This window comes from Hippocampus comes, unplaced genomic scaffold (assembly GCF_001891065.2).
Source record: "Hippocampus comes isolate QL1 unplaced genomic scaffold, H_comes_QL1_v1.1 scaffold157, whole genome shotgun sequence".
In the NCBI taxonomy this organism is placed as follows: Eukaryota; Metazoa; Chordata; class Actinopteri; order Syngnathiformes; family Syngnathidae; genus Hippocampus; species Hippocampus comes.
The window spans coordinates 732,084-759,099 of record NW_017805149.1 but is presented as its reverse complement, the minus strand read 5'-3'; the positions used below and the strand labels follow the sequence as shown (position 1 = coordinate 759,099).

The following is a 27,016-nucleotide window of genomic DNA, read 5'->3' as shown; positions in this document are numbered from 1 at the left end:
GCTGGCCAAGGCGCAGAAAGCGTAAAAGCGAGGAATATGCTTGTGACAAAGCGGCAGAATGGAGAATCAGAGTGCACATGGCGCTTTTACAGGAGGAAAGAAGAGAAAGATGTGAGGCAGAGTGAGGGAGCACAGGGGGAGAGCGAGGGTGGGGCGGCGGGGTGGGGTGGCGGGCTTTGGTGTTGCGTGGAGGCGTGGGAGACATGCGAGTTGAGTCAACCCCCAAGCCACCGCTGAACCTCCTCCCCCTCCCCCCCTATGATTTCACTGTGAACGACAGTGGTGAAAAGATGGGTGACGTGTGTCCTCTGTGCCAAGGCATGCCCATGATGATGATGTCATCACCATCATCATCATCATCATCATCATCATCACCAAATAAGCAAAGACATGAGGAGAGAGCTCAGACTCGCGTTCGGATCTTTTATTTGTTCCTTCATGTATTTATTTTGGTGGCACTATTACCCTGTACACTTCATCAAGTCCTTTGAAAAGCTTCTAATCTAGTCAGCACTTGTCTGTCACAAAACTAAAATATTTCACTCATGAATTTAACACACATACTGTATATAGATATGATCGCTTTGGCGCATGAAACAGGTCACGGTTCAGGAGGCTACAATCCGAGGAGAGGATGAGGAAAAGGGACTTTGTTTTCCTTTGGTGTCGTGTTGCGGCCGTGTCATTAGTTGGCTTCCTTCGCTGCAAGTCTCTTGGCTTTATTGAAGAGGTAACGGGCTTGGCCTTCATCATAACGCTTTTGCTCATCCTCGCCATTAACCTGAATATAAAGAAAGTAAGAAACGGACATTGCAAAATATAAGCACATTAGCTATCAACTTAAAATTTGCTGTTGACCAAATCTCTCGCTCGCTCTCTCTCTCTCTCTCTCTCTCTCTCTCTTTCTCTCTCAGAAACTGAAAAAGTTGAAACCTCCTTTTTTCACCTTCACTGAACTCAAACAGGCTTTAAAATTCACAGGGTTGCCCACGTCGTTCAATTCCGCCGCCTCGCCACTTAAAACGGCGCGGCCACCCACAGCAACAATGCCCGTGGCAACTTTGGCAGCGCAGTCGGTCCTCTCCCTCGTCTACCTCACCAGACAGGGGGAGCACGCGTGCGGCTGTTTATTTTTAAATACACTCTGCAAGCGAATATCCGCATTCATGGCTGATTCAGACCGAGACTCTCCAATCTGCTCACACCAGGGGGGGGGTTGGCACATTCAAGAGCACCTGCCACTCAGCGGCGCACCGAGCGCTGAGCTGACAGATGGCACTTTTAACTTTACGGAGGGAGCAAGGTGGCAGCACATATGACAAAATGTCAGCATTTTGGGACGGGGGCAAAGGTCACCTCTCAAATGGGATGACCATTCAAGGTTATTTAGGTTGGCTTGATTTGAGTGTCGAGGGTGTCGTGGAATGGAATGTAAAATGATGTGTGTTATCCCATCAGACTGATTTTCAAAAACAAGCGACACAAAATGAATTGAGTTATTTTGAAACAAAAAGAAGAAAAATAAGAAATGTACAAAGGAGTTCATCACTAGTCAGTGTTTTAAGCCATGATCAATGGCTTTATCTCTTTAAATTTACCGAGACACACAGTATTGCTGAGAGCGCCACTAGAAAGTGTACATTGCGCTCCCTTGAAATTGCTATTCACACTGCAGCTGCAGATTAATAACTATGATTACTCTACCGCTAATGACTACCAGCTCTCCGATAGCAGTCCTGCGTGTTTCGTTGTGTTATTGTACACCAAATGTCTGCGTCTCAAAGAATATGGTAAAACTTGATTATTATTATTAGGCAAAATGTTGGACACATATCAAATTGTCATTTCGGAAAAAAAATATATACTCTTGACTGCTCCATACTAGTTTTCTTTGTTTTGTTTTCTTTTGTTTTTTATCATAATACAACTCCAATACCATTTACATGACCCCAATTTTACACCTTGCATCCCCAAATCTTTACGATGCACGGAAATCAACACTGGGCTGCAGTCACGAATGTCCCTTGTTTCGCTTGCCGCCATGAACCTGTTGACTATCAAGTTGAAGGCTTGCCGTCTAAAAATAAACACTGCATTACTTGGATTACAGCAGGTTGCCATGACAGCCAGCCTTGTTTTCATGTCAGGGGACACCGGTGGAGTCGCTGCCACTAAGGAAGGCAGGAGGAAAGCAATCTCAAAGGAAGCAAGGAAGGAAAAGTTGGAGGACAGGAAGGAAGGAAGGAGGAAGGAGAAGAACAAAGGTGAAGGAAAAGGGGCAGAGTTGCGGGAGACTAAGACTAGACGGGAGCGAGAAAAATGAGAATGAGGCATGAAGAAAGGGAGCCGCAGAGGATGGAATGCTGGGTGATGTAAGAAATGGAAAGAATAAAAGGAAGCGAGGGCAGAACTGGGGAAGGAGATCCAAGTTCGATGGATTCAGATGAGAAGCGTGAGAGGGCAGGGGAAGAATGGAGAGGGGAGGGGCCAGGAAGTGTGGCGTGAGTGTGGCCCGCCTCTCAAATATACCAAGAGAGCAAGCAGTGCAGTGACAGCATCCAAAGTGCGCTAACGTGTCATATAATGCACTGGAGTGTATGTAGAGGACGATGGAAGTGGAATACGGCAAAGAATGCTTTTCGCTTATCTTTTTTTTTTTCTGCGGCCCAACACAAAAAAATGATGATGCTTTTTTTTCACGGGAGATACCACCAGCCCCCCGTGTCCACTGCCCCCACGCTGTCCTCCTTCCCCAATTTACATGACATCCCCCACCATGCGCGCACACACACACACACACACACACACACACACACACACACACACACAATTGTTGAGACCCTGCTGAGAGAAAATGGCCAATTCCATAAATAGACACAGAGTGGGCTCAGTGGGGAGGAAGCCTGGTTGACAGAAAGGGGTGCTGGGGTGCCAGGGTGGTGGGGGGGAAGCACCAGCAGTCAAAAATAGCACAAGCTGTCTTTCACCTGAACTATTTATAGAGCACAACTGGAGCTGAAACGGCCCCCAAGTCATCAAATATTCATCGGTGAAGACGCTTACCGTTTGATTGCGTCGGCGTCTATTCCAAGATCATGTATGGTGACTCAAATGGAAATGTAAGCCGCAAGGTTTAATTAAAGCCACAAGCGCTGATCAATGCGTCTTTTTCAACGCCGTGCCTCTTGGCGGATGTTACAGTACATACAAAGATGGAGGACTTGATGCGAGCGCAGTGTTCCGCTGCATATTAGGAAGGCAATGTTGAAAAAAATTAACCTATTTGCTGTTCTTTTCACTAAATCCTGTTTCATATAAAAGTCATCCTTTTATAGTACCAGGGGTGTCAAACTCATTATGGTTGCACGGCACTTTGTAGTTACGGCTTCCCTCAGAGGGCCGGCATGACAGTGAAATGAAATAAATGTTTTAATTGTCTCATCCTATTATTATGGATGACTAGTTTTGAAATCAGAAGTCAAGGATAATAGTTTGTTCAATACTTGTTCAAGTTACCGCAAAAAGGGTTATTTAAAAAAGTGAAATTTCAACGTTCAATACTTATTCAAGTTACCTCAAAAAGGGTTATTAAAAAAAAAAAAAAAAAGTGAAATTTCAACGTTACTTACTACAGCTGATCATTTGAAATTTTGGTACCGATTTTAGCAAGAATCATGGAAGTTGACATGATTTGCTTTTGCGGGCCACATAAAAAGATGTGGCGGGCCAAATGTGACCCCCGGGCCTTGAGTTTGACACCAGTGTTTTATACGGCTTGGGGTGTCCATGGACAATTACAATCATTCTGGCGTGGAAATAAGTCATGGATTTTCATTTTTCTATGGTACCCGGTTCCTGTTGGATCTCATTTAGGGCCCTGAAATTAGCTCAAAACGCCTCATTTCAAGCATAACGGCCACATTCCTCTTTAGTGTGTCTCATGGGTCTTTGAGATTTATTTATTTATTATTATTATTTTTTGCGCATTCTATCACGATCGACCTGTATTTCAAATTGTGTGTCGATTGGTGAAACCGGCGTCGGGGGCGAATTAATCAATTTGTTGAAAGACTCTTTTTTTGGGGGGGAGTGGGGAGAATAGGGGGATACATAACACATAACAAAACAAGGTCCTTCCACTGTCCAGTACATACGCCGTCATCTAGCTTGCACTGCAAATTTACGGTCACGTTTCCATTCATTAAAGTCCCATCACTAGCAGGTGTTAATTGGATTGATGTGTTGCATCTTATTCCCTGCTCATGATAATGCGTCTCTTTTTGCAACGAGCGACAGACGTTAGGTGTGGAGTCAGTAAGAAGAATCACATGAGTGCTCCCTCATTTCCATCTCATTCTGTTCCGTGTTTAAGAAGAAGAAGACCAAAATAGTCTCTGTTTCGCAGAGAAATGAACGCGCTTGGTCGTCAAGCTAATGCACGTTTGCACACGCGCACAAGCACACGTACAGGTGCCCGCACACACGCGCGCGAGCACCCACAAACATTCAGGAGCTTTCTCTTTTAAGCTAGCACATCAATCCTTTTTATCTGACTGTATTTTTGGCCGACATTATCTCTCAACAAATGCACACGTACACTTTTCATTTGGCACGCAGCAACAGAATCGCGGCCGTGCACGTTCCATTTACGGAGCCGAGGATGAATTATTAAAATCATCAGGAGAGCTCATTTTTGTTGTTTTGCGTTTCTTTTCATGGAATCGAGACGTGGAGGTGCATTACAGCAAGGGCTATTCTGGCTAAGCTTGCGTGCGATTAAAACAAAAGGCAGGAGCAGCTCATTCGAGATGGAAAAGTGGCTCTAATGAATGCGTGGAAGCAGATACGCAAAAAGGTGAAGCAAACATGGACGGGCTTGTGTCAAATAAAGATGGGGGGGTGGTAGGGGCTTCTAAAAATGTAGAGTGGAAGCAGAGGTGGATTGGAATTCAAATGTCTGTATGCGCCAAAAAAAACAAACAAACAAACAAACAAAAAAAAACCCAGGTGCATTTTCCAACTGCCACCATCCGAAGCCCCTCCTTCACCTACCACCACAGCACATAAACGTACATTTAATGTACCGCAATTAACCCATTATGTTCTTTGTACAGTCTGAAATGTACTCAAGTAAACTGTAAAAAAATATTTTTTTCCCCTGAAATTAGCTCGCCATCTTTGGCTTTTACGTTCTCAAAACAATGTGTTCCCATATCATATGTTGTGCACTGACTAACGACGACAAATGCAAAATGAGCAGAAAAATACACCTTTATATATATATATATATATATATGTTTTTTTCCCCGGACAAATTTAGAATTTTCAAGCTTGTTGTTTTAGGCTGGCACAATACAAAGTGCAAGACTCGTTCTTGAAGCCGACAACATTGAGTTCAAAAGATCTCAATCAACCAATCAAGAATGGCTAAGTTCAAAATGCGGCAAAATGTGACCCAAGTTGGATATTTTGGCCCATATGTGACCTATTTTTGATTTCTTTATGACATTATGAATGGCTCATTCAATTTTTTTTTCAAATGCGACCTTCATATGTGGTCCTAGATCGGATACGTATCCAATGGCGTCTGAATGGCCTGGTCGCATGTATCCGACCTACACACCATCAAAAGTCCAACATGCACTTCACACGGACTAGAGAAAGTGTTTGGGAGGAGATTGACAAATGGCCGTGAATCTGCAAAGTTGGTTTGAGTAATAGTGTTGCATTTACATTTGACTTTAATTTACCGTATTTTCTGCACTGTAAGGCGCACCTAAAAGCATTCAATTTTTTTTGACAGTGCACCTTTCAATCCGATTGCCTTATATATATGGGTCAATATTCAGCTTTCTTGGACTTAGTATTTGAAATCTTCTGTAAAGCGCTTTGTTACAGCTGCAGCGGTTGTGAAAGCGCAATATAAATGAAGTTGTATTGTAATGTACTGTATTTCCCTTAGCGTAGCTCCCTCTTGTGGATACATAACGCAATCTCAGCTACTTTTGTAGTTTCTATTCTACGTGCCTTATAATGTGGCGCACCCTACATATGAAAACCGTTTTAAAATAGGGCATTCGTTGAAGGTGCGCCTCATACTCCGAAGTGCCTTATAGTGCGGATAATACGGCACTCTGAAGGGTCGAAGCAAACAGTGACATTTGGTCTTTGAGAGGACCTCATTACTCCATACAGGCATCCTGGCACAAAACACGTACCGATAACAGTTTTCATTGAAAGCCGAACAGAAGTTGTGAGTATCAGCGGCAACATAAATTGGCTGCCCTCTGGCCTCAGCCACGAGGGGCTAATTAAGAGGCCATCATATTTAAGTCTGTGTCTGTGGGTAATTAGCTTCACAACAATTCATTTTTTTAAACCTGATTCTTCCTTGTCCCGTGACACAATCATTGAGTATTTTTTTTCCCCCACAAATTAAAAGTTGTATAATTACGTCTCAACAGCCAGGTTTTTAGCCGAAAAAAAGTTTTAAAGGGCTACATCTACGGTATCCAGAGTATCCGCGCTGTAGAATGCTGCCTGAAAAAAGTCGAGTCGCTTCATTAAAAGAGATGGTAGTGTGTTTGCATCTTAACAGGATATGGATGAGGGCGTGTGCTGCACAGCCAGTTCCAACAGCATTGCACTCCGGAGGTAAAGACACAAAGTTTGTATGCAGGTAGGAAGTGCTAAATCAGCCAAATATTTAGCAAATGCTCAGGGATCTTGTTAGGGCATCAGTAATCAACCATCCTCACGACAATACCGCGATGCATTTAATCAAACGGAGCTTAAATTAAACGAATCACCGTACAGGCGCTGTCTCTCTATTGTGGGCAGGTGATCATGATCACCACATAATAATCCTTAAAGTACCACCACCAACTTCTCCCACGTAACAAATCTCAGTCCAATGGCTCGTTAGTCTCTACTTCGAGCTTCTTAAATGTTTGTTTCGTCCTAAGTCATTTTATATGGACACATATCTTAAGATTTCGGGGTTTTTTTTCCAATGGCACAAATGGTTCGTTAATTAGAAATTCATTCCGATTCAAACTTGATTCAAATAATCCTGAAAAAAATAATCTTAATCATTATGTATGTGTACCTATATACAGTGCTGAAAGATGCTTCATACACCAGCACGTGGAAGCTCTTGGACCAAATTTTATTTTTAATGCGAAATTAATTTCTGGTTTAACATCAAATTATGAACACATATTTACTTGCATTCCCATATTTGTGTTAGTGGCTGAATGTCATACTTGAGTAATGTGTGACTTTCCAGAGAAGCCCAATGAGCCGGTTCAAATTTGGCTCGAAAAAGAATTCTGTTTCAAACTCCTCATTCTCACTCAACATCGTAAATGTCGAGTGCTCACAGACATTCGAAAACGTCCCCATTAAGGCTCTTCATAGTGCAGGATTATTCCTCAGACAAATCTTATCGTTTTAAAGGACAATTTGTAAATTGGTCCAAAAAAAAATGACAATGAATTAAATAGTAGATGTTCCATCTGTACGCAAGGCTCTGAGGCCGCAATGAATGTTTCATGCGATCCTAATTTAAAATCTTATTCCACAAGTTCACACACTGAGGTTGTAAATTGTTGCTCATTTTAAGGATTGAATAGATTTTGTTCCCTTGGATCCAGACATGGGTGAATAACGTGATATGTTACAACAGGGCGGGAAACATTTAAGCGTCATATTTAAGAGTCTGCACGATGGTACCAACCTTAAGAGGAGGGACGGACTGAGCTTTGCCATACTTGTCCAGCGAGATGAAAGTGAAGAAGGCAGAAACTGCGCGATAGCTAACTTTCTCCGTGTCAACCAGCGAGCAGGCATCTACCACCACTTCTATTTCCATGGACTTGTTGCTGATGAACGTGAGACGGCCTGTCACAGTCACCACACAGCCTTGACAGAGGAAGATGGGAAAAAGGAAAATGTATTTTTTGTGTTTACGTACAGTGACAGACTGCAGGTTGAATAATGTGATCATGCACAGCGGTACACCGGGGCCGAGGGCCAGCCGCCGCCACGGACTCCCCGCCAGCCAGCTAGCATAGCCTTGGCTCTGAGGCAACCTACGTGTGTTTGTGCGAGACAGGGCGGGGGGTGAATCTGTGCATTAGGTTGCGAGTTTTAAAATATTTTCTGCGCGCACATTGGTTCCCAACGACTGTTCGGAGACTGAGAGAATCACTTAAACTTGTCGTTCAGAGTGAACCAAAAATGGCATTAGGGAGTAGCGCTCCGACTCGGGCGTTCCTGGCAGCATTTGGAAATTAATGAGAGCGGAGCGCACTCTCTCCGAACACACTCACTCTCAGCGTACTATACGGATGTCAGAGTGAATTTTTAAACGTGCCTTAGGTTAGTGTTTGTTAGCTTGCAGTCCATCGCAGCATTGCATCGCTTTGTAGTTTAAAAATAAATCAATAAATCAACTAATTTTCCCCCAAAAAGATCTCTCAGTCTTGCAGGAGGGTAAAGAAGAAGCGGGCAATTGGAAAAATGAGCCCGGTCCAACTCCTGAAGGAGCACCAGCCGCAGCTTCAAAATAGTGTTCAACAAGCATTCCCCAATAACTGGGGACATCAGCGAGGTGATGCGGGCATAAAATTTGAATATTTCTGTCACACTGAGCAGAGCACTTGAAAGGTGTCACAAAGATGTAATAAATTACTGCAATTGGAGAGTGGGCTCCAAATCTGTCTTTGGGCAAATTTATCCCTTATATTATATATACCTTATACACATCAATACCGCGCACGAAGAGTGTGTATTGTACTTTAATTTAAGAAAAACGAGAGAAAATCCTGAATAAGTCAAGTCATGAAAAACATTTTTTTTCCCCATGATGTCTAATAAACATCATGTTCAACTTCTACGGAGAGACACAAAGACAGGCACAAGAAATTCAATAACGAACCTGTCAAAGACTACACATTTTTAAAAATGTTAATTAAATGTATGATACCATTTTTTTGTTTAATTAAATATATGATAATACATATACGGTACATCTGCTGATCAAAAGAAGGAGCAAACTGCATGTCCTTTCATTTAAAAAAGTTTTCTTCCATTTTTGCCAGCGGGGTTGTTTCCTTACTCCTTTTAATGTGCTCAAAGTGTGTTATTACTGCGGGTTGCCACGGAAACATGGAAAGAAGGCATTATTCCTGCAGTCTGTGTTCTATTTTGAAGCTCAAATAACAAACTAGAGTCGAAGGAAAATGAACATGTCTTTTTCTGTGCTGCAAACATTCTTTTGAATGTCGCGTCTAGATGTAGAATCCTATCGTTTGCATACTTTAGTAGATAAAGTACCGTAGTCTCTTTTGATTGTGTGGGTTTTAGGAGTGAGCATCAAGCAGTTTTTAGAAGAAGGATCATTTTTAAAATGAGCGAAATAAAACGGCTGCAAGGGTCTCGATCAGGTATATACATTAGAATTTTCAAGCATTGTTTTGTCAGCCCATCACACATTTCTCACCATGCGCTTGGGAGATTTCAAATGTGCTTTTGCAAAAATTTGAAACCAAGGTTGAACTTTATATTATTTCAAAACATATTGCGTGGATGAGACCAATATTGGGGTTAAGTGGTGTCAAAAAGGTCACACTGAAATTTCATTTGTGCTTTAAGAAGCGCTTTGGTCAAACTAGAGGATTTGAGCAAAGAATTATGCAATTCGAACTGATAATGTATAAAAAAAATTATTATTTCCTCAACTGCAGCTGCCAGTTTTTCTTTTAGTAGCCTGTGGTCATGAAAAAAAAAAAGTTTTTTTTGTCCGACACGAAATGCTCTGACGATGGACCAAAACCAAAGTGCAGGTCTCATCCAACTTTGGAGAAGTTCTGAATGCCTTTTATGGCAGTACGGAGCATCATTAATGGGCATCAGGAGTAAAGTATCGTCATGGTAACAACCTTTCTTAATCTTGCGATGAAAATTGATGGCGTCCACAGAGGCGGTGACAATGTTGGTGTTGCAGTGGCGTGCTGCCACAATGCCGGCAACCTCATCCATCAACTTCATGGTGACGCCTGTTCGACACACAAACAGGCATACTTCAGTCACACGCTAGAAATCTACGAAGAGGATCAGTAGATATGTTCGCTTTCCCATCGGAAGTCCGAAGAAGTAAGTAGAGCGTAGTACCATGAATTGTACAATGTCAAGAAGTTCCAGAATTTCGAGGTATTTCTGGATAGGTTAACTTTGCTGGACACCGTTTTAACGAAACTGCACATGAAATGAAACAGTTTAGAGCATTCAATGAACTTTGGATACGTACATGTTTTCGGTGGGTAGGAGGATGCTGGAATACCCGCATAAAACCCACAAAAAGCACAGGAAGAAGATAGAAAGTATTAAAAAGTGTTTCATTTTCTTTGTTGGATGAAACCAAGACCTTCTTGCTGTGATGTTACTGTGCTAGCATATTTGGTACGTTGAAAACAGGGTGATATATTATTTTGGGTGATTTTTCACTTTGCAGACCACGTCAAATAATTCAGAAAGCTTACCGGGCACTTTGCCAGATTTCACATTAAAAGTTGATGAATTTTTAAAGAGCTAGAAAGAAATAGTGGGAGTGCAACGAAAGCTGCAGATTATAAAAGAGCACAAATGTAGATGCGCCCGTTGAAATGACGGCTTACTTTATGATTTGTCAGTGACATTTTGAATTTGTGATTGAAATGAAGGAAACTGGGGGGCCCAGTGATCCAGCGGGTAGCGCGTCGACCTCACAGTGCAGAGGTCGTGGTTTCGATCCCGGCTCCGGCCTTCCTGTGTGGAGTTTGCATGTTCTCCCAGGGTCTGTGTGGGTTTTCTCCGGGTTCTCCGGTTTCTTCCCACATTCCAAAAACATGCATGGCAGGCTGATCGAACACTCAAAATTGTCCCAACGTGTGAGTGTGAGCGTGGATGGTTGATCGGCTGTGTGCGCCCTGCGATTGGCTGACAACCGGTTCAGGGTGTCCCCCGCCTACTGCCCGCAGACAGTTGGGATTGGCTCCAGCAACCCCTGTGAGGATAAAGTGGATCGGAAAACGGATGGATGCATGGACATGTCAATCATGATAACAGCACGAGTGATTGGTCCCGAAGCAGCATAGATGATGATTGGCACATGTAGTTACCGCAAGCAATAAATGCCATTCATTGTTGCTTCCTTTATTTTTACAAGTTGTGCTTTGCTTTTGTTTTGAGGAAAGAAATGAACAGGTGGCCATCCCTTCCTTCTGATTTACTTTCAAAAGACAGAACCTAAGGAGAGGCAACATATTACCTTTTTGGAAGGGACATGCCCCACTCACAGCCAAGAGGCGTTCAGCAGCGTGAGCGTTTTCATTGGATTTTTTTCGGCATTTTGTCTCAGTGACATCTATCAACATCCCCATGCCATTTCGGAAAGCACTGCAATTTCTACTAATAAAACGTAGTTGCCAGATTCATTCCCCCAGAGTCTCACTCGCAACACAAAATCAATAAGTCTGCTTGGGATGGCTTTTTGGCGCTGACCATCTGCACGGTGTTGGGAGCCTGATGTGTGGGAGTACATAGAAAGAAGAATGTGCTGCCTGCCGCATTCACGTCAAAGGCAGCCTGTTCACTTGCTTCCTCGAATAAAGTTTCAGACTACCCCGACGTGTTGTTCCTCATAAATCTATGAAAAGCCAACCGCGATTTTGCGAATAAGACTCATAAAAGCTTTGGTCAGGTTTGGAGAGCGGTGCGTCTTCCTGATTCTGCCTCATTCACTTGTACCATCCGTGACTTCCCATTTCCCGTGCTGTCAAAAACATTTTCATTCCCGAATCTGATGTCATTTGTTAAAGTCCAGTCATCTCCTCTGAGCTCATCAAGCTCTGCCGGATGCCCTTTAAATATCAGGGCGACCCTGACATTCTACAACATGTATGACTTTGTGGCCCACCTCATCCCTATCACCATCGCTGAACAAAAAAAAACTGCCTAGTCCTAGAACACTGTCAAACTCAAGGCCCGGGGGCCATATCTGGCCCGCCACGTCGTTTTATGTGGCCCGCGAAAGCAAATCATGCCTGTCAACTTCAATGATCCTTGCTAAAATCTGCATCAAAATGTAGAAATGTCATTTGCAATAACAGTGAGATTTTTGTTTACCCTGTTCGCACTCACTTGAACAATAATTGAACAAACAACAAATTGAGCAAACTAGTAATCGATCAATTTGTTGTGTGCAAGTAGGAATATGATTTGATGAAATATACGATATGAAACATTGATTCAATTTCACCGTCGTAACGGCCCTCCGAGGGAAGACGTAACTCCAAAGTGGCCCGCGACAAATGTGAGTTTGACACCCCTATCTTCGATACAGCATATACATCGTAGATCTTTACAGGCAACTTTCTATTTCCACCTGCAATCTAGCTCAAGTTCAACACTGGTGGTCGTATGAGTGCTTCTCAAAAGCGTGTAAGATCCCTCTACTGGTATGCAAAAAACAAATAAATAAATAATAACTCAACATAATTTTAGTTTTATTGAGTACAGTTCACTTGTATTTAACTGTTAAGTACAATACATTTGCATGTGATCTTTTAGAAAAGTTTTAGATTCGAACATTTATTGAGGTACAATCTTTATTTATTCAGGTGAAACAAATTTTTTTTAAGTAAATGTTTTTATTATCCTATGTGTAAGGGCGGTGTTATGTACAAACTGTGCATAATCATTGCAACAGTGGCTCAAGGTAATATAAACATACTTTTTCCGAATTAAAACTTCCATCTCTTTTTTTTGATTAACACAGGCCTTCGATGCTACTCTGTTTTAAATTTTTGTCATTGTGGTCGTATTTAGAGAGCTAAACATTTTTAGGGTTGCACTTGCGGTAAACAGTTTGAGAATCGCTGGTCTGGATGAGTAATAATCCTAAACAATGAGTAAGAATCAATCAAGGGTTGGACAAAGTGCTAAATTATTCATCGAACCAAGACATCATATGACAGAGTCTATTTTTCCAACATTGCGGGAACAATTTCAGGAAGGATGCTAATTCCAACTGACATGCAGCGCAATCAAACTTTTATCTACACAGAGTATCATCACGTTTTTTCCTATTCTTTTTCGAGAGAGAGAGAGAGAGAGAGCTTTTTATTTGGCTCTCTGCAACCGAACGAATTTGTGACGGTAGACGCACGAAGTTAGAACAGCAGGTCAGACCGACCCAAATGTGTAGCGCGTCAATCGTAGACAGTGGCAGCAGCGTGCTGCACAAAAGCCTGAAAGAGAAGCGGAGCGTGCAAGAAGTGAACAACATTAGAGCAGAAGAGTGACAAAATGCGGCGCAGAAGTGTGTGACATAAGCGGCTCGCCAATTGGTCGTGAGCCCTGAGCGTGGCTGCCACGGTCACGTTTCTGCCACTTATTTCGGTTGAGGCAGAACACGTACAAGGAAGCTGAAGTTAATGATTCCAATCGTCATACTTAAGAAGGAATCGTGATTGGGATTCTAGGTGTCTTCTAACCGGCTCTTGGTACTGCATGTACAACACTCAAGTGAATCGGAGAACTGAATCGCATTTGTGAGTGACTCAGAGCAACCGAGTCTATAAAATGAGTTTACCACGAGCAACATACATCGTGACGCTGCATATTGCAAATTTCCACATTGCGGGACTAACAAGGGGTGAAACAAGAAGACTTGTGTTAAGAGTCCATTGTGTTGATCGTCAGTGTTCCACTGTGTGGCCCCTCCTTCTGTTCTGTTTTTGGTTGCCTTTCCCTGAATTCAGTGTGGTACTCTCTGTTGCCTAGCAAGTCGCGCCCAGCCCTTCAGTACGCCTGGATTTGGTTTCTCTGACTCCTTTTGGGTCCTGCCTCCTTGAACTGTCCCTCTGCCCACACACATACACACACACCAAAAAAGTGTTTCATATGAAGCAGAATCTGTGATATGAAGAAATTATTTCTTGAGAAAAGTTTCTTGTCATTGTTGTCATTTCAGGAGAAAAGCAAAACGATACACACGGTGAAACTCAGTGTCACACAGTCACTCCTCGTCAGTGTGAGACCCCCATTACAGTCCCCGGGGGTTAAAAATGGTCCTTCCGCGATCAACAGAGGTTCACTGTATAGCAAATAATACAGTTCCCTTTACACCATGTACTGTAGAGCTGATATAAAAGGTTGATGCTGAGACTAAATGTGAGACTGAAAACGAGGACAAGCAAGGCCAAGACAGCCCAAGGGCCCCCGTTACACATTTGCAGGGTGACATGGCACACTATGACTCCCTTTGCCGTAGGGAGGGAACAAGCCAGGGGGGTGGATGGGAGGTGGGGGGTGGTCGGGTGGCGTAGTGTCATGGCGTCGCTGTGTGTGAAGAGGACAGAGAGCTCACTCCAAAAGGGGGAAAAGTCCAATTAGTAAGCCAGTCTCTAGTGCAACCCAGTTTGCCAGAGGGCAAAATACCCCTGTGACCACACTCCTTGCCCCTTCCTCCTCCCCCCACTTATCTTCAAATACATTATGCTCCCGTGGTAGCGGAACAGTCGAGGGAGGTCTTCAAGGGAGTCTTAATAGCGCATCAACATGTCATATGAACCCACTTAAACATTGCACATGATACGAGTGCCCGCTGTTGTAAAGAGTGTGGAGAAAAAAAAAAAAAGAGTGAGGTCTGCATGACCTCTCGCAGTCTTGACACCACAAGATATATGGACCCCCCTCGAGCTTCATTATTGAAATGTTCAGCCTGCGATATTGTCAAGAGGAAAAGAGACCGTTTATTTGGTGGCGTTGAGGACTCCCTGGGTGACGATGCATCACTATGAAATACTGTTGAGAGAACTCAATTATTTTCACGTTCGATGTGCACTAAGTCAAAGGCACAAACGCATACACACGCACCTTCATCGTTCTCATTTTTGCCTTGTAGAGTACCCTGGTATTTTCTTTTAATATGCTGTACAAAATAAAAATGATGTGAATACGGTCTATTGTGCAAAAGCATTAACCAATATCAACAACGTGTGGTAGAGCCAGGACCAAGAAAGCGCCATTATCATTTTGGGTAAGATCCAGATAAAGGTGTGTAAATATAGGTCAAGGAATATAGTTTCGCAGTTTGAGGCATCAATAAAATCATCCACAACCTCACAATCGTAATGCCGCAGCCTCTCTGTTCATCAAGCTCCATGAACTCCATTGTGGCCTGATTACAGGTGACACACAGCCTGGTTTGGTCGCCAGTTGGTCAAACCTCTTTTCAACAGGCGCTATTGACTGGACTTTTTCCGTAAAGTCTTAAAAGGAGCAGATGTGAACGGAAAAGCAAGGATGATATAATGAGGCTTCAAAATTGCGAAAAAAAATCAAGCCCTTCTCACCGCTCCCAAACGCTGGGTGTGTCTGCTGAACGCGCTGAAAACATGCCTCGTTCAACTGTCAATTTTCAACTGTCAATAAATGTCACACATCTTTCTTACGCCGACACATCCCTGCAGGTTTGAGCTGCAAAAATATAAGGTTATTTACGGTGCTTACTTAGCATTTCAACAGCAAGTTCAGAGCTGCGGATTGCAATGATACAGTTTGAATGAGTTCAACCAGTATAGTCTTCAATTCATTTTATCCTCATTTCTTGTTTTGAAATTGCGCACGTCTAAGCAAGCAATGATGATTCACTCAAAATTACACGGCTACTCATTTATCTCAATCCTATAATTTTCTTGATTTGCCGGATGTTGGTAAAAGCAATCGGCATATTGATGTCCATCTGGTCTATGAGTAAACTTTGAACTACTGTAGGTCCTTTTATCGTTTCTTAAGCTCCCATCGTTGCCCTCTGCTCACCTTCTTATCCACCCCCGCTGCAAGTGCTTTGATCGTGGACAGCATCAAATTGCCCCAACTGCCTCCTAATGAGATGTAGCTATGGAAACGGCTCCTGTTAATGTTGGTGCCTCCCAGCAATCTCCCCACATCATGGCGGAAATCACCATAAACTGTTGTTTTTCTAAGTGGTCTCCTTCAGGCTTTATGAAGCACACTCCTTACAAAAATTAGCGAGAAGTGCTGACTGCGTTATTGTGCACACTCAGCAACAGGCACCGCAACTGAGATGGACTTTTGGGAAGGGAAATGTTCGACTTCATAAGTGGATGTTTACTATTGTGCTCGCGGCTTGCAAGGACGCAGAAATGCATCTCATCATACTGACAGTGTACGACTATATTTTGCCATATGATTTGTCATTTATATAAGTCAGAAAAGGGCGGACCGTTGGTGCACGGGTTAGCGCGTCGGTCTCACAGTGCAGGGTTGCATTCCGGTTGCGGCCTTCCTGTGTGGAGTTTGCATGTTCTCCCCATGCCAGAGTGGATTTTCTCCGGGTACTTCGGTTTCCTCCCATATTCCAAAAACATGCATGGCAGGTGAATGGAACACTTGAAATTGAGTGTGAGCGCGGATGGTTGTTCGTCTTTGTGTGCAACACGTTCAGGGTGCCCCCGCTTACTGCCCGATGATGGCTGGCATAGGCTCGGCATGCCCGGACCCTAGCGAGGATGAGCGGATTACAAAATGGATGAACGGATGGATGGATGGATGGATGGATGGATGGATGGATGGATGGATGGATAAACAGTATTGTAGTTGAACAATGACACTTGGATTCTTCTCTCATTGGATTGTGAGATCTTTTTTTTTTCTTGATCTACATTTATGTATGTTGGGGCTCGAAATAACATTTCTCGGAGCTAGAATTAGTTTTACATTGCCAAGAGTGCAGTGCTGAGTCTCAACTGAATGCACACACAGCAACACATCTGTGCTTAACCAATGCACTGCATCAGAGCAAGGATGGATGGATGGACCACCTGTCAAAACATTACAAAAAGAACATCCACTATCAAGAAGTGCTTTGACACAGACTCTTTCAACGTCAATGACCGTTAGGTGTTTTAGGACCTAGAACAGGAGAGAGGAACTTCAAAAGGAATCCTCTGAATATTTTTGGATCAATCTAAAGCTCCCAAGAAATCCGAAGTGACATACCATGCCAGTCCCCAAAAGAATGTTGCGAAAAGCACATTTGAAAGGAACTTTGTCGAGTACATTTGTTTTTGTGCACGTCACTCATTATTTTCAATTCTAAAAATGTCTTGTCACTTTCAACGGAGAAATCAAACCAAACAATATCAATCTGATGTTGTTGCTGCTTTTTTAAAAAAATATATATTGTCAATCTGTCATTTTAATTAGACTGCGACGGGGTCCACCAGTGGAGATCAACTGGTGTTTCCATGGAAACAGGTGGTACACTGAGAACATAGACTGATGACGGATTAACGAGGAGGAGCAGGCAAACAACTGTGAACATGCAACAGAGAAAAGGAATGATCAACTGAGACGAGAGGGAATGTGAAGTTTCATGACATCAGTCTGTCTCTGGAAAATAGCATTTTCAACGATGGCTCGCAACAAACACTGCCGGTGCATTTAGGTTTTGATTCTCTCCTTTGGCATTCATTTAAGTGGCTGGGCGTGTGTTTGATTTACTTGGATTCTCCCGTCTCGACTTCTGACTGAATAAATTGTTTCATATTTTGATGCATTTTTATGCTTTATTTTGATGCATTTTTATGCTTTATAAAACATTTATGTCTGAATTTTGGGGGGCTTGGAACGGATTAGGGCATTTACATGGAAAACGTGTCTCTACTTTTCCTCGTGAAGAAATTTCTTCCAGAACCAATTAATTTCGTAAGTAGAGGTACCACTGTTTACGGTACATTTAGAATTTCAATTCTCCACTAAACTCGTCATGCCAATATTGTGTACTACGACATAATGCAAAAAAAAAAAAGACAAAGCCACGATTGTAGCTTCTATTTTATGCGCCTTTTATATGAAAACAGTTTTAAAATAGGCCATTCAATGAAGGTGTGCCTTATACTCGGACGGAAATATAACAATATTCAACGGCCCAAATAGAGAGAACTGCCTAATGCATCGATTATGCAGCTAAATTGCATTGGCTCGTCTTATGTTTTAAAATGGATGATGATGTCAGCCATGCCCCTGCTGTTGTATTCACTGAGAGCTCTCCTCCGGATTTTCTGTGTTAACCAGCAGGATATTCATGTGCCGTGCTCTTGAATGTTCCTGTGTTGATGCGTGTGGCTCACGTCTCCTAAGGCTGCGGCTAACTAGGTCACATTTCCACCGAGTGGAGGGAAAACGTACAGAAAATGATTAGTTTGTATTCTCAAATAGAAGTTAATTTTCTCAAGTAAGGGATGGAGAGAGAGTTGGGGTGAGGGGGAGGGGGGGTGTAATGGGGGCTGCCTGACCTGACTCCCGCTTATGTAAACAAAATAAGTGTAGAGCAAGCAGCAGCAGCGGCGAGCAAAGGGGAAGATTGCCCTAATGAGCAAAACCATATATAAAGACAGTGCGTATGTGTGTGTGTGTGTGTGTGTGTGTGTGTGTGTGTGTGTGTGTGTGTGTGTGCGAGCGCGTGCACGCGCGCATGTGGTGGGTGTGTGGGGCTGCGCTTGTTCCATTTGATTCTTAATTGGCCAGATGTCTCAGCAAGCTCTCCAAATTAAAAAGCCAAGCATGACACGTGCAACATTTATCCGTCCCGCCCTGTTTACTTCCATCTCTAGTCCTGCCCACCATGCGCCTCTCCGCTGTTCATTTCGCTCACATCTCTCCTGTTGTTCTTCATGCATTCTTTACGCACATGACATTGGCAGAAATGTCCAAAACCGTATACAGTACACCAAAGGCGCCCTAGTCTGGTCCTCGAGAGCCGCCCAGCGGGCCGCCCGGCTTTGCTGCAAAAGATCCTAAGCCTTGCACGCTTTACTGTGTACACAAGCTCAATTGACCTACAACCTGGCTTTGCTTTTTCAATCATTTTCTGAATTTCCTCTTCTGCACAGGACAAATTCTACCAACTTGAAGGTCATAAGCAAAGTCACGAGAGTCATAAAATTAAACTGACTTCAGTGATGTAGACATTGTTTTGTTTTGTTTTTTTCATTGTTCCCTCTTCTACAACTGTGATTCATTCCGATTCCCTTTTCTCTCTTCTCTTCTGTGGAGGTCTCAACTTCATCCTCCCCCGAGGGACATCCACACAACACTTTAAGGCCGTGGGTGGGTTCAGTCTGCTTCAATGTTGAAACCCAAACACGGAGATGCCGCTTCCTCTTGTATTCTTTGTATTGCTTATGTTTGAGATGGAGTAAAAAATAAAAAAAAAACTGCAGACAAAATAGCACCTATATTTATGGTTAGGTGTGTGAAGCTATCCCACAATTCATATTTGACCACAGTGGATGAATTGTGTGTATTTGTTGAGAATTCTGATTGTACTTTATAGATAAAATCGCTGCTTCTCCTGCCTATCTATCAACATGAGAGCAAATGTGTGTCTGAGGTGTGACACAAAATACACCCTGCATGACATTAGGAAGATCGATACTATATCTTCCAAATGTTAAATTACGGCTATATTTTATTGATCTACAAACCAGCCTCAATATGCAGATTTTTGGTCTTAAATTCACCACTGGGTCCAAAGCCAAGTCTTGACACACTTGAGATACTGACAGCCCAAAAGGCATCAGTCAGGCTTTTTTTTTTTTTTTTCACAGCAAGGTGCTGAAAGAGGTACGCAATAAATATAAAATGTTAAGCCCTCTTTGGGCAGTGGCTATAAATGTGTCCAAAGAATTTCGAGCAATAATTCAAAAGGCAACTAAAGTGCAGACTATAAGTGATCGAAGAGTATTGCTGTGTTTGTGTGTGTGTGTGTGTGTGTGTGTGTGTGTGTGTGTGTGTGTGTGTGCGTGCGTGCGTGCGTGCGTGCGTGCGTGCGTGTGTGTGTGTGTGTGTGTTTGTGTGTGTAATGTTCTCTGACATTAAAGCTTGTTTGAAAAGCAGTGTGTGATGAAACGGTTGCACTCCGGACCTGCAGGTGGCGGTAACGTTCATTGTCAAAGTGGGTGCAAATACCACACTTAAAAAAAAAAAAAAAAAAAAAAAAAAACATTTTTATTTTACTGCTACATCATTAGGGACTGTGCTGAAAAAAATATAAATGACATAATTGACCTCGATTTGACTTTCATCACATTATGGTTGATTACAAAAAAAAAAATGTTTGTGATCCATCCAACCACTAGTAACTCTTTCACATGGCCTTTTTCAGCCAGTTTGGAATGTCTGAGGCAAAAGCCAATGAACTCACCTCCGTGAACGTAATCGTGCAGCGTGCAGTCCGAGGGACCCACCAAATGGATCAGACTGGACTGGCTGAAGCCAACGCTGTGCTTTTCTGCAATGCAAAAGAATAATGCATTCCCATGCAGTTTGCCTTGACATGCTGCTACAACTACAAAACTGCTAATGCGGTCATGAGAGAAAAGCAGCGTGCTGTGCCTTTTGACGTGTCCTCTCTTAATCGAAAGACTACTTCAGTGTACACACTTTCTTCTTTTTGGATGCAACTACAGTACATTCCTTCGAAAGCGAGTCTGTTACCTGGCTTGGGGGGAGGTGGCATGACCTCTTCAACCATTTCTTTGGTTTTCAGTCTCGCCGTCTTCTGAGCCTCGTACCGCTTCTGACCCTCCTCCTCTTGTTCTGCCGCAAACTACACATTGCGGGGAAAACGTTGCCGTGTGATGTTTTTCATTACTATGCAATCATGTCATGGAAAACTTTATCCGCCGGTTCCTCAAGTATGAAACTGCAACGTCTCCTTTACCTGGCATCTGGTGTGTGAATCTTGTGTCAAGATAAAGAGCTCAAGTGGGGAGCTGAGGGACGGGGGGGGGGGGTCTTATGTTGCTGAAAATAATCTTCATATTGCCCTTCTTGGTATCTTGATGAGGGGGGGGGGACTGTTTTGTGATGTAAAGAAGAGATGAGGGACATCGATGTTGTTTTTTTGTTTGATGCAAACTGTTGACTCATTTCTGAGCACTCCATCAATCCATCCATTTTCTAGACTGCTTATCCTCGCTGGCATCGCAGGTGAGCCGGAGTCTAACCTAGCTGATTTTGGGTGAGAGGCCGGTTGGACTGGTTTCCCTGCATCTTCAGAAAATGAATATTCTTAAAGATGTCGAAATCAGATACGTGATTTCCTCATCGCATAAGGACAAACCGAAAACTCTACAAGACATTTATAGAAGGAAGAGATGCACGGCACTGACACAGGAGAGCCTTACACTACTGCACTGAGTCCCTCTAATGAGGATTTCTCAGAGAGGCATTCAGGCAAGATGACTAAAACGGGCATTTGAAATGTTGCGTGACTATGACTTGATCGGATGGCCTTTTTTCTCCGTGAAAGATAGGAGCCTGGTGAAATGTCAGACTTTGGTTGATTCAGGTCAGGGCAAGCTGACGTTTTCGACATACCTTGATGGGCGGCACCTCCATGATCTTGTCGACATTCTGCAGAGAGCAGGGTACGTACCACAGCACGGCCCTGTTGACCAGCTTTTTGGCACCTGCAGTCATCGAGAAAAAAAAGGTCAAAGTCTTCTACCCGAGGAAAATGTCACCGGGAATCGGGAAGCTTTCTTCTCTCGGGACGTTTTGAAACGTTGAGAAATGAGATGCGCGGCCCGTGCGAAGCAATCACTGATTAGCGGTGAGACCAACCTGTTGAGAGCTGCAACAGGTAGAAAGTTGACTATGACAAAATGACAAAGGCTTGCTATGACATGGAGGAAATCATTCAAAACTTTCAAGAGAATTAGGTTGACAACCGTGTGTGGACATTCTATGTCATTTACACACTCTCGGTGCGTCACATTTGTCAGTGTGTAAAAAAACAGATGACTTATCAGCGAGTAGAGTTATTTGAATAACTGTTTCAGCCCTAATGAATATCACAGACCATTGTGCTCCAAACTTGACAAGTTGGCCAAAATTAGAAGACGGTTTGAAACTACATAAAGTATACGTCACAAAAAGTATCGTTACATGCAGTCCGACTCTAGAAATTTCTTGAGGTAATCGTCTGCATCCGGAATATGTATCCCACGGTCAGCCATCTTGGAATAAGAGAACTTACTTTGTAATTGCAGAGCGGTGCCATTTTTGTGCAGCCTTTTGTTTAACTATGTTGCAAAAGGCCAAATGGGTCTCTTTTGCCAAAATTGAATTAAAAATGAACTCAAGATTATATTAATTCCTGTTTCGGCATAGTTACAAGATGTAACATTGAGCAGGGATGGAACATTTCAATTGCCTCGCAGCACCAAGAGGCAGGAGATCAGACAACAAACCTTGTGTAAAAAAAAAAAAAAAAAAAAATCACTTCTCAGAGCAATCTGGCGGAGAGGTTGTCATGGTGATATCAGTTCTATTCTGCCAACACGTTGTCACTTAATTTGCTAACTGTGAGAACTGGAAGCTATTTTGAGGCGTTCGGACAAGAGGAACGCACGGGGCTGACTCATTTAACGGTGTCTTATTTGGGCAGAAAACATTTGCATGTAGCTGATGAAAAAAAAAAAAAACATTGTGAAAACCTCCTGCTAACATATAACAAGATCACAGAAAAAAAATATGTAAATTGTGACAATTCGTAACCACAATAGCACAGGCTGAAAACAGACTTCTCTCGGCGGTGTAGCATTTGCATCTTACACCCGAGTTAGAACGGCGCCGACGGCCCGGGCACCGTTGCCATGCCAACCCCCTCTTCTCTCCTCCTCCATTCATTGGCTCCCGCCCTTGTCAACAATCAGGAAGTTGCCCACAGGAAAAAAAAAAAGAGTCATATTTACATATCCTTGACTCCACCAAGACTGTTCGAGTCCAGTCTATTATTAGCCACTGCTAGACATTTTAAATGAACTGTGCTCAGGATGGAGGAGGAAGAGAAGCGAGAGTGGGGTGAAGGAGGTGACCGTTGCGGACCATTCCCTGATGACCTTTTTGGCCAGAATCTAACGAGGGAATGGTTTTCAATTTCGGGTCCCCCCTCCCCTGCATTGAATGACAACAATGTCAATGTTCGACCATGTTGTCTTTTCAACAGCAGCCGTCGTGTGTTCACCGAAGCAGCATGATGGTCTCATTAAGGTTACAGTTCATGCACACGGATTATTAAAATTCTGCATCTGGGAATTCATCCAGAAACACATTTTTGATTTTCATGTATTTATTTTTAACAAAACCACTGCGCCCGAGGAGGAATGACCTATCATCTTATATATCCAAATTACTGGCACACTACTGTCACCGGCACACACACGTACCCTCAATCTGAGCTGTTAGTTTGAGCTGTAGGAGCTTTGCTATTTTGGAATATCCACCTCTCGAAAATAATGAGGAAAAAAAAAAACACCCATCCCTGGTTTGCTAACAACTGGGCAAGTCTAGCAAACAGAAGCAGAGCAAAGAGACCTCAGGCCCCTGAGAGGATTCAGAGGTCATGTGTACTTAGCATAATTTTGCTCAAGAAGTAAATTTATCAACTCTTGGTACCTTTCAAAAAATGTAACTTTGAACTGATAAATTTCGTGTAATAGTAACACTATTCCGGATAAGTCATGCTACCAATGAAGTGGCCGTGGCTAACATTAGCTTGTATACAGTGCTGTCGCTAGCTTAGTATTGCTCGCACCGCTCTCTTGTTGAAGCTTGACGATGAGTTCTGTCCCTTGTGAAGTGAGCTTAAAAACTGCACAAACTCTTTTTGAACAAAATATAGTGCCTTTGAAACCAGGCTCCGCCCCCTCAAAAGGTTTGTGGAAAGGGGGTCGTTTTTAAATATGGCTGCCAATAACATAACACCCTTACTCATATATTTGATATCATTATAATGTGTAATTGTTCCTTATTTAGGGACTAATCAATGTCTTGTAAACATTTTATTTTGTGGGTCACTTTGAATTCCAGTTACATGATTGTTTTATTTTGTTTTGGCCTTTTGGAGGCACTGCAGCATAAACGCCTGTCTATTAATCCGGGTTTACGTAAGCATTAGCTCCTTCTTCTACTTGATGGAGGTAAGTAGGGCATTGTAATAATTGCCTTTGTGCAGATAAGCCCCAACAGTACTGTTTTTGCTTCATTCAATCACCTTTAATCCAGTTTAAAGGCATTATTCAACATTTCAGACAGGTCTCGATGTTGTTATTTCACTTATATTTACTTATTTTTCTACCCCACAGTCTTTAAATGCTTCATCGCTGTTGTCACTGTGATCTGTCAGCTGTTTGCAGCCCCTCCATCTTCTTGTTGCTGCTGTCTCCATCGCCAAAATCAAGCCTCCCCTTATTTATCAACGTAGGGTAGATTTATTCCAACTGTCTGTAACTTCGTCACACTGATATTCTCCACTTTGTCTCTCACGCAGGAGTTTTCAAGCCCTCAAAGCATATTAAAAAACATTTCTACCTCCTGTACAGCGTGTTCCAGAGAGAGGGATCAAAATGGCTAATTGACTTTTAACTGAGGCACACTATGGCTTGACGAGACTACACGATTTCAAGTTTGTGCCATCATTTCATCGAACTGGAAGGTCTTCACGTTTGAATACCTGAGATGTCATGACATGCATGATTACATCGAAGCGTATCATGCATTTAGCAAATGTTGCCTTTGCAGGCTCACAAAGTTAACATTCAGAGTGTGCAGTTGAATGACCCATCAGGATCACAGGGAGAACTGTCATGCTTTTTTTTAGCTTCACCCATAATGCATTGCACTCAGCTGTGTCTATGCATGCGTATGTATGTGTGCATGCTGCACGCAGTGGGGGTGGGGGGTGGGGGGGGCACGATTTCTGCATACAGTCTTTATGCAAACGCATGCCTGAATGTGCATGTGATGCAAGCATTATTACCTCCCGATGTGTGTGCATGCAGATTGTGTGTTGTCATTTGTGAATGGAGACCGAAAGCTCAACTGGGTGCGTTGCCGAGACCACGTTTGTTGCATTTGTGTGTAAACTCAGAATGTGAGACTTTGTGGTTTTACTGAGTACGCACCATTACTGTACATGCACATATGCAAATTTGTGTGTGCGTGTGTGTGTGTGTGTGTGTGTGTGTGTGTGTGTGTGTGTGTGTGTGTGTGTGTGTGTGTGTGTGTGTGTATCCGCGCATCTGTGTAGAGTGCGCATGAGCGTTGTGCATAGCGGGGACAATCATCACGGCTTGTGCCCACAGTAGGCAGGGTCCCCCTGGGGGGCCGTGACTGAGGCCTGCTTGATGAGATCCTGCCTGACTGACTGCGGAACCTGGATGCCTGCCTCCTCCGCCACACGGAATAGACATAAATGCTTGCAACCACAAAGAGCCAACAGTAATCCATCTTAGAATGTATGAATATACAGAAATACATTAGCAAACTGATTTACGTAAAAACAAACTTGGCTGATGAGCCATGGAGACAAGAAATGGAAACAAATATTTCCCGTCAAAGCTTTGTTCGAATACCGAGACACTAATGTGAAAGGTAATCCCTTTAAGACATCTTTTTTGAGGGAGCACAAGTGTGTGCGTTCAGTGCGTGGGCTTTGTCTATGTGCAGCCCTACACTGAATGTGTGAGAGAGAGAGAGAGAGAGAGAGAGAGAGAGAGAGACACACACACACACACACACACACACACACACACACACACGTGTTCAGGTACACCCACTTGGCGTCCATGTGCGAGTGGAGCTCAGTGTGTGGGACCTGATGCTAAGTCGACATGACAGAAGCAAATAATGTCTGCTCCCGTTATCCTCTCTTCCCCCTCGGCCCCGCAGGAAACTTTTAAAGGGCCAAACACTGATACAAGCACACATGCACAGACATGCACATATGTACAGTATGCCATACATATGCACACTGCGCCAGGATATATACTGAGCCGTGCTCACATGTTACGCCCATGTTACATATTACACATTGAGTCCCGCAGTCCAAAATTCTCTGAATGAATACTGTTTACTAGTTTTGCCACAGTCAAACGATCCATCCATCCATTTTCTGATCCGCTTTTTCCTCACGAGGGTCGAGGGACTCTGAAACTGCGATGTCAAACATTGCATTCAAGACTGCTGGGAAATCTGAAAACCATAGTTTGGAGCTAACCAAGTCAGAAGCATCCCTGTCGGAATGACACACACACACACGCTTGGTTAGTGAAAAAAGAATCTTTCACTGAAAAAAAAAAAAAAAGAACACAAGTTCATAAGGAGGAACTCAGCACATCCTGTATTTTTAAATCTTTGGTGAACTCTTTTATTTTTTATTTGGAACATGTATCCTTCAATGTACCAAATTCCTTGTGTACTATGGGTTCAACAATTGGCTCAATGCAGCGCACGGGTGTAGATTGTACTTCGACTGGCAGAAATGGACTCTACCGCACACCTGTTTTGGGCGAGGACTGAACATACGCTGTTCTCCACTTATCTCATATCTCCAATAAATGTCTGTCAACCGACTCCTAACCCAGCAACCAGCCAACCAACCAACCGGTACAAGCCTGTTGCTAGGGCAACAGCTGTCTAGGGGATACTTCTTGTTTCTCACACCTCCTTCATCTTTCCCTCTTTTTCCAACCCTTACTCAATCTTCTTTCATTCGGTCTGCGGGCATTGCATGGTAGCCATCTGATATGGCGTCTGTCTTTTCTCGGCTTCTTACTCATCTAGGATAATGAAGACAAACAAGGGTGCCGTGATGCGCCAGCACATTCTTCACCATAATTGAATCATTGATCAATCAAGATTCACCATTACGCAAAGTAATGGCACATTACACAAAAACAGAGGTCGGCAACCCAAAATGATGAAAGAGCCATATTGGACTAAAATAAATAAAATAAATAAATAAATATGTCTGGAGCCGCAAAAAAATTAAAGCTTTATATAAGCCTTAAATGAAGGCAACACATGCTATATGTATCAATATTACCTGTATTAGCCTACTATCAAAATGACTAAGTTGGTTACACAATGAGCC

General features: G+C 43.0%; 1 protein-coding gene and 1 long non-coding RNA gene across 3 annotated transcripts in view; one reads left to right on the top strand and one right to left on the bottom strand.

The window, feature by feature from the left end:
* Positions 1–409: 409 nt before the first annotated feature.
* Positions 410–27,016, bottom strand: part of acot7 (acyl-CoA thioesterase 7) — a 35,220-nt gene continuing 8,613 nt past the window's right edge. For both annotated transcript variants that reach the window (XM_019868127.1, XM_019868126.1), the window contains 6 exons: positions 21,457–21,548; positions 20,572–20,683; positions 20,279–20,365; positions 9,945–10,061; positions 7,739–7,923; positions 410–781 (listed from right to left, as the gene is read on the bottom strand). In XM_019868127.1, the coding sequence (XP_019723686.1) occupies positions 686–781; positions 7,739–7,923; positions 9,945–10,061; positions 20,279–20,365; positions 20,572–20,683; positions 21,457–21,548 (689 nt within the window). In that variant the 3' untranslated portion in view covers positions 410–685. The remainder of the gene's footprint in view (positions 782–7,738; positions 7,924–9,944; positions 10,062–20,278; positions 20,366–20,571; positions 20,684–21,456; positions 21,549–27,016) is intronic.
* LOC109514765 (uncharacterized) lies at positions 791–16,340 on the top strand. The gene is made up of 3 exons (XR_002168049.1): positions 791–1,381; positions 6,252–6,257; positions 16,329–16,340. It is a non-coding gene; the product is annotated as an uncharacterized LOC109514765 (long non-coding RNA).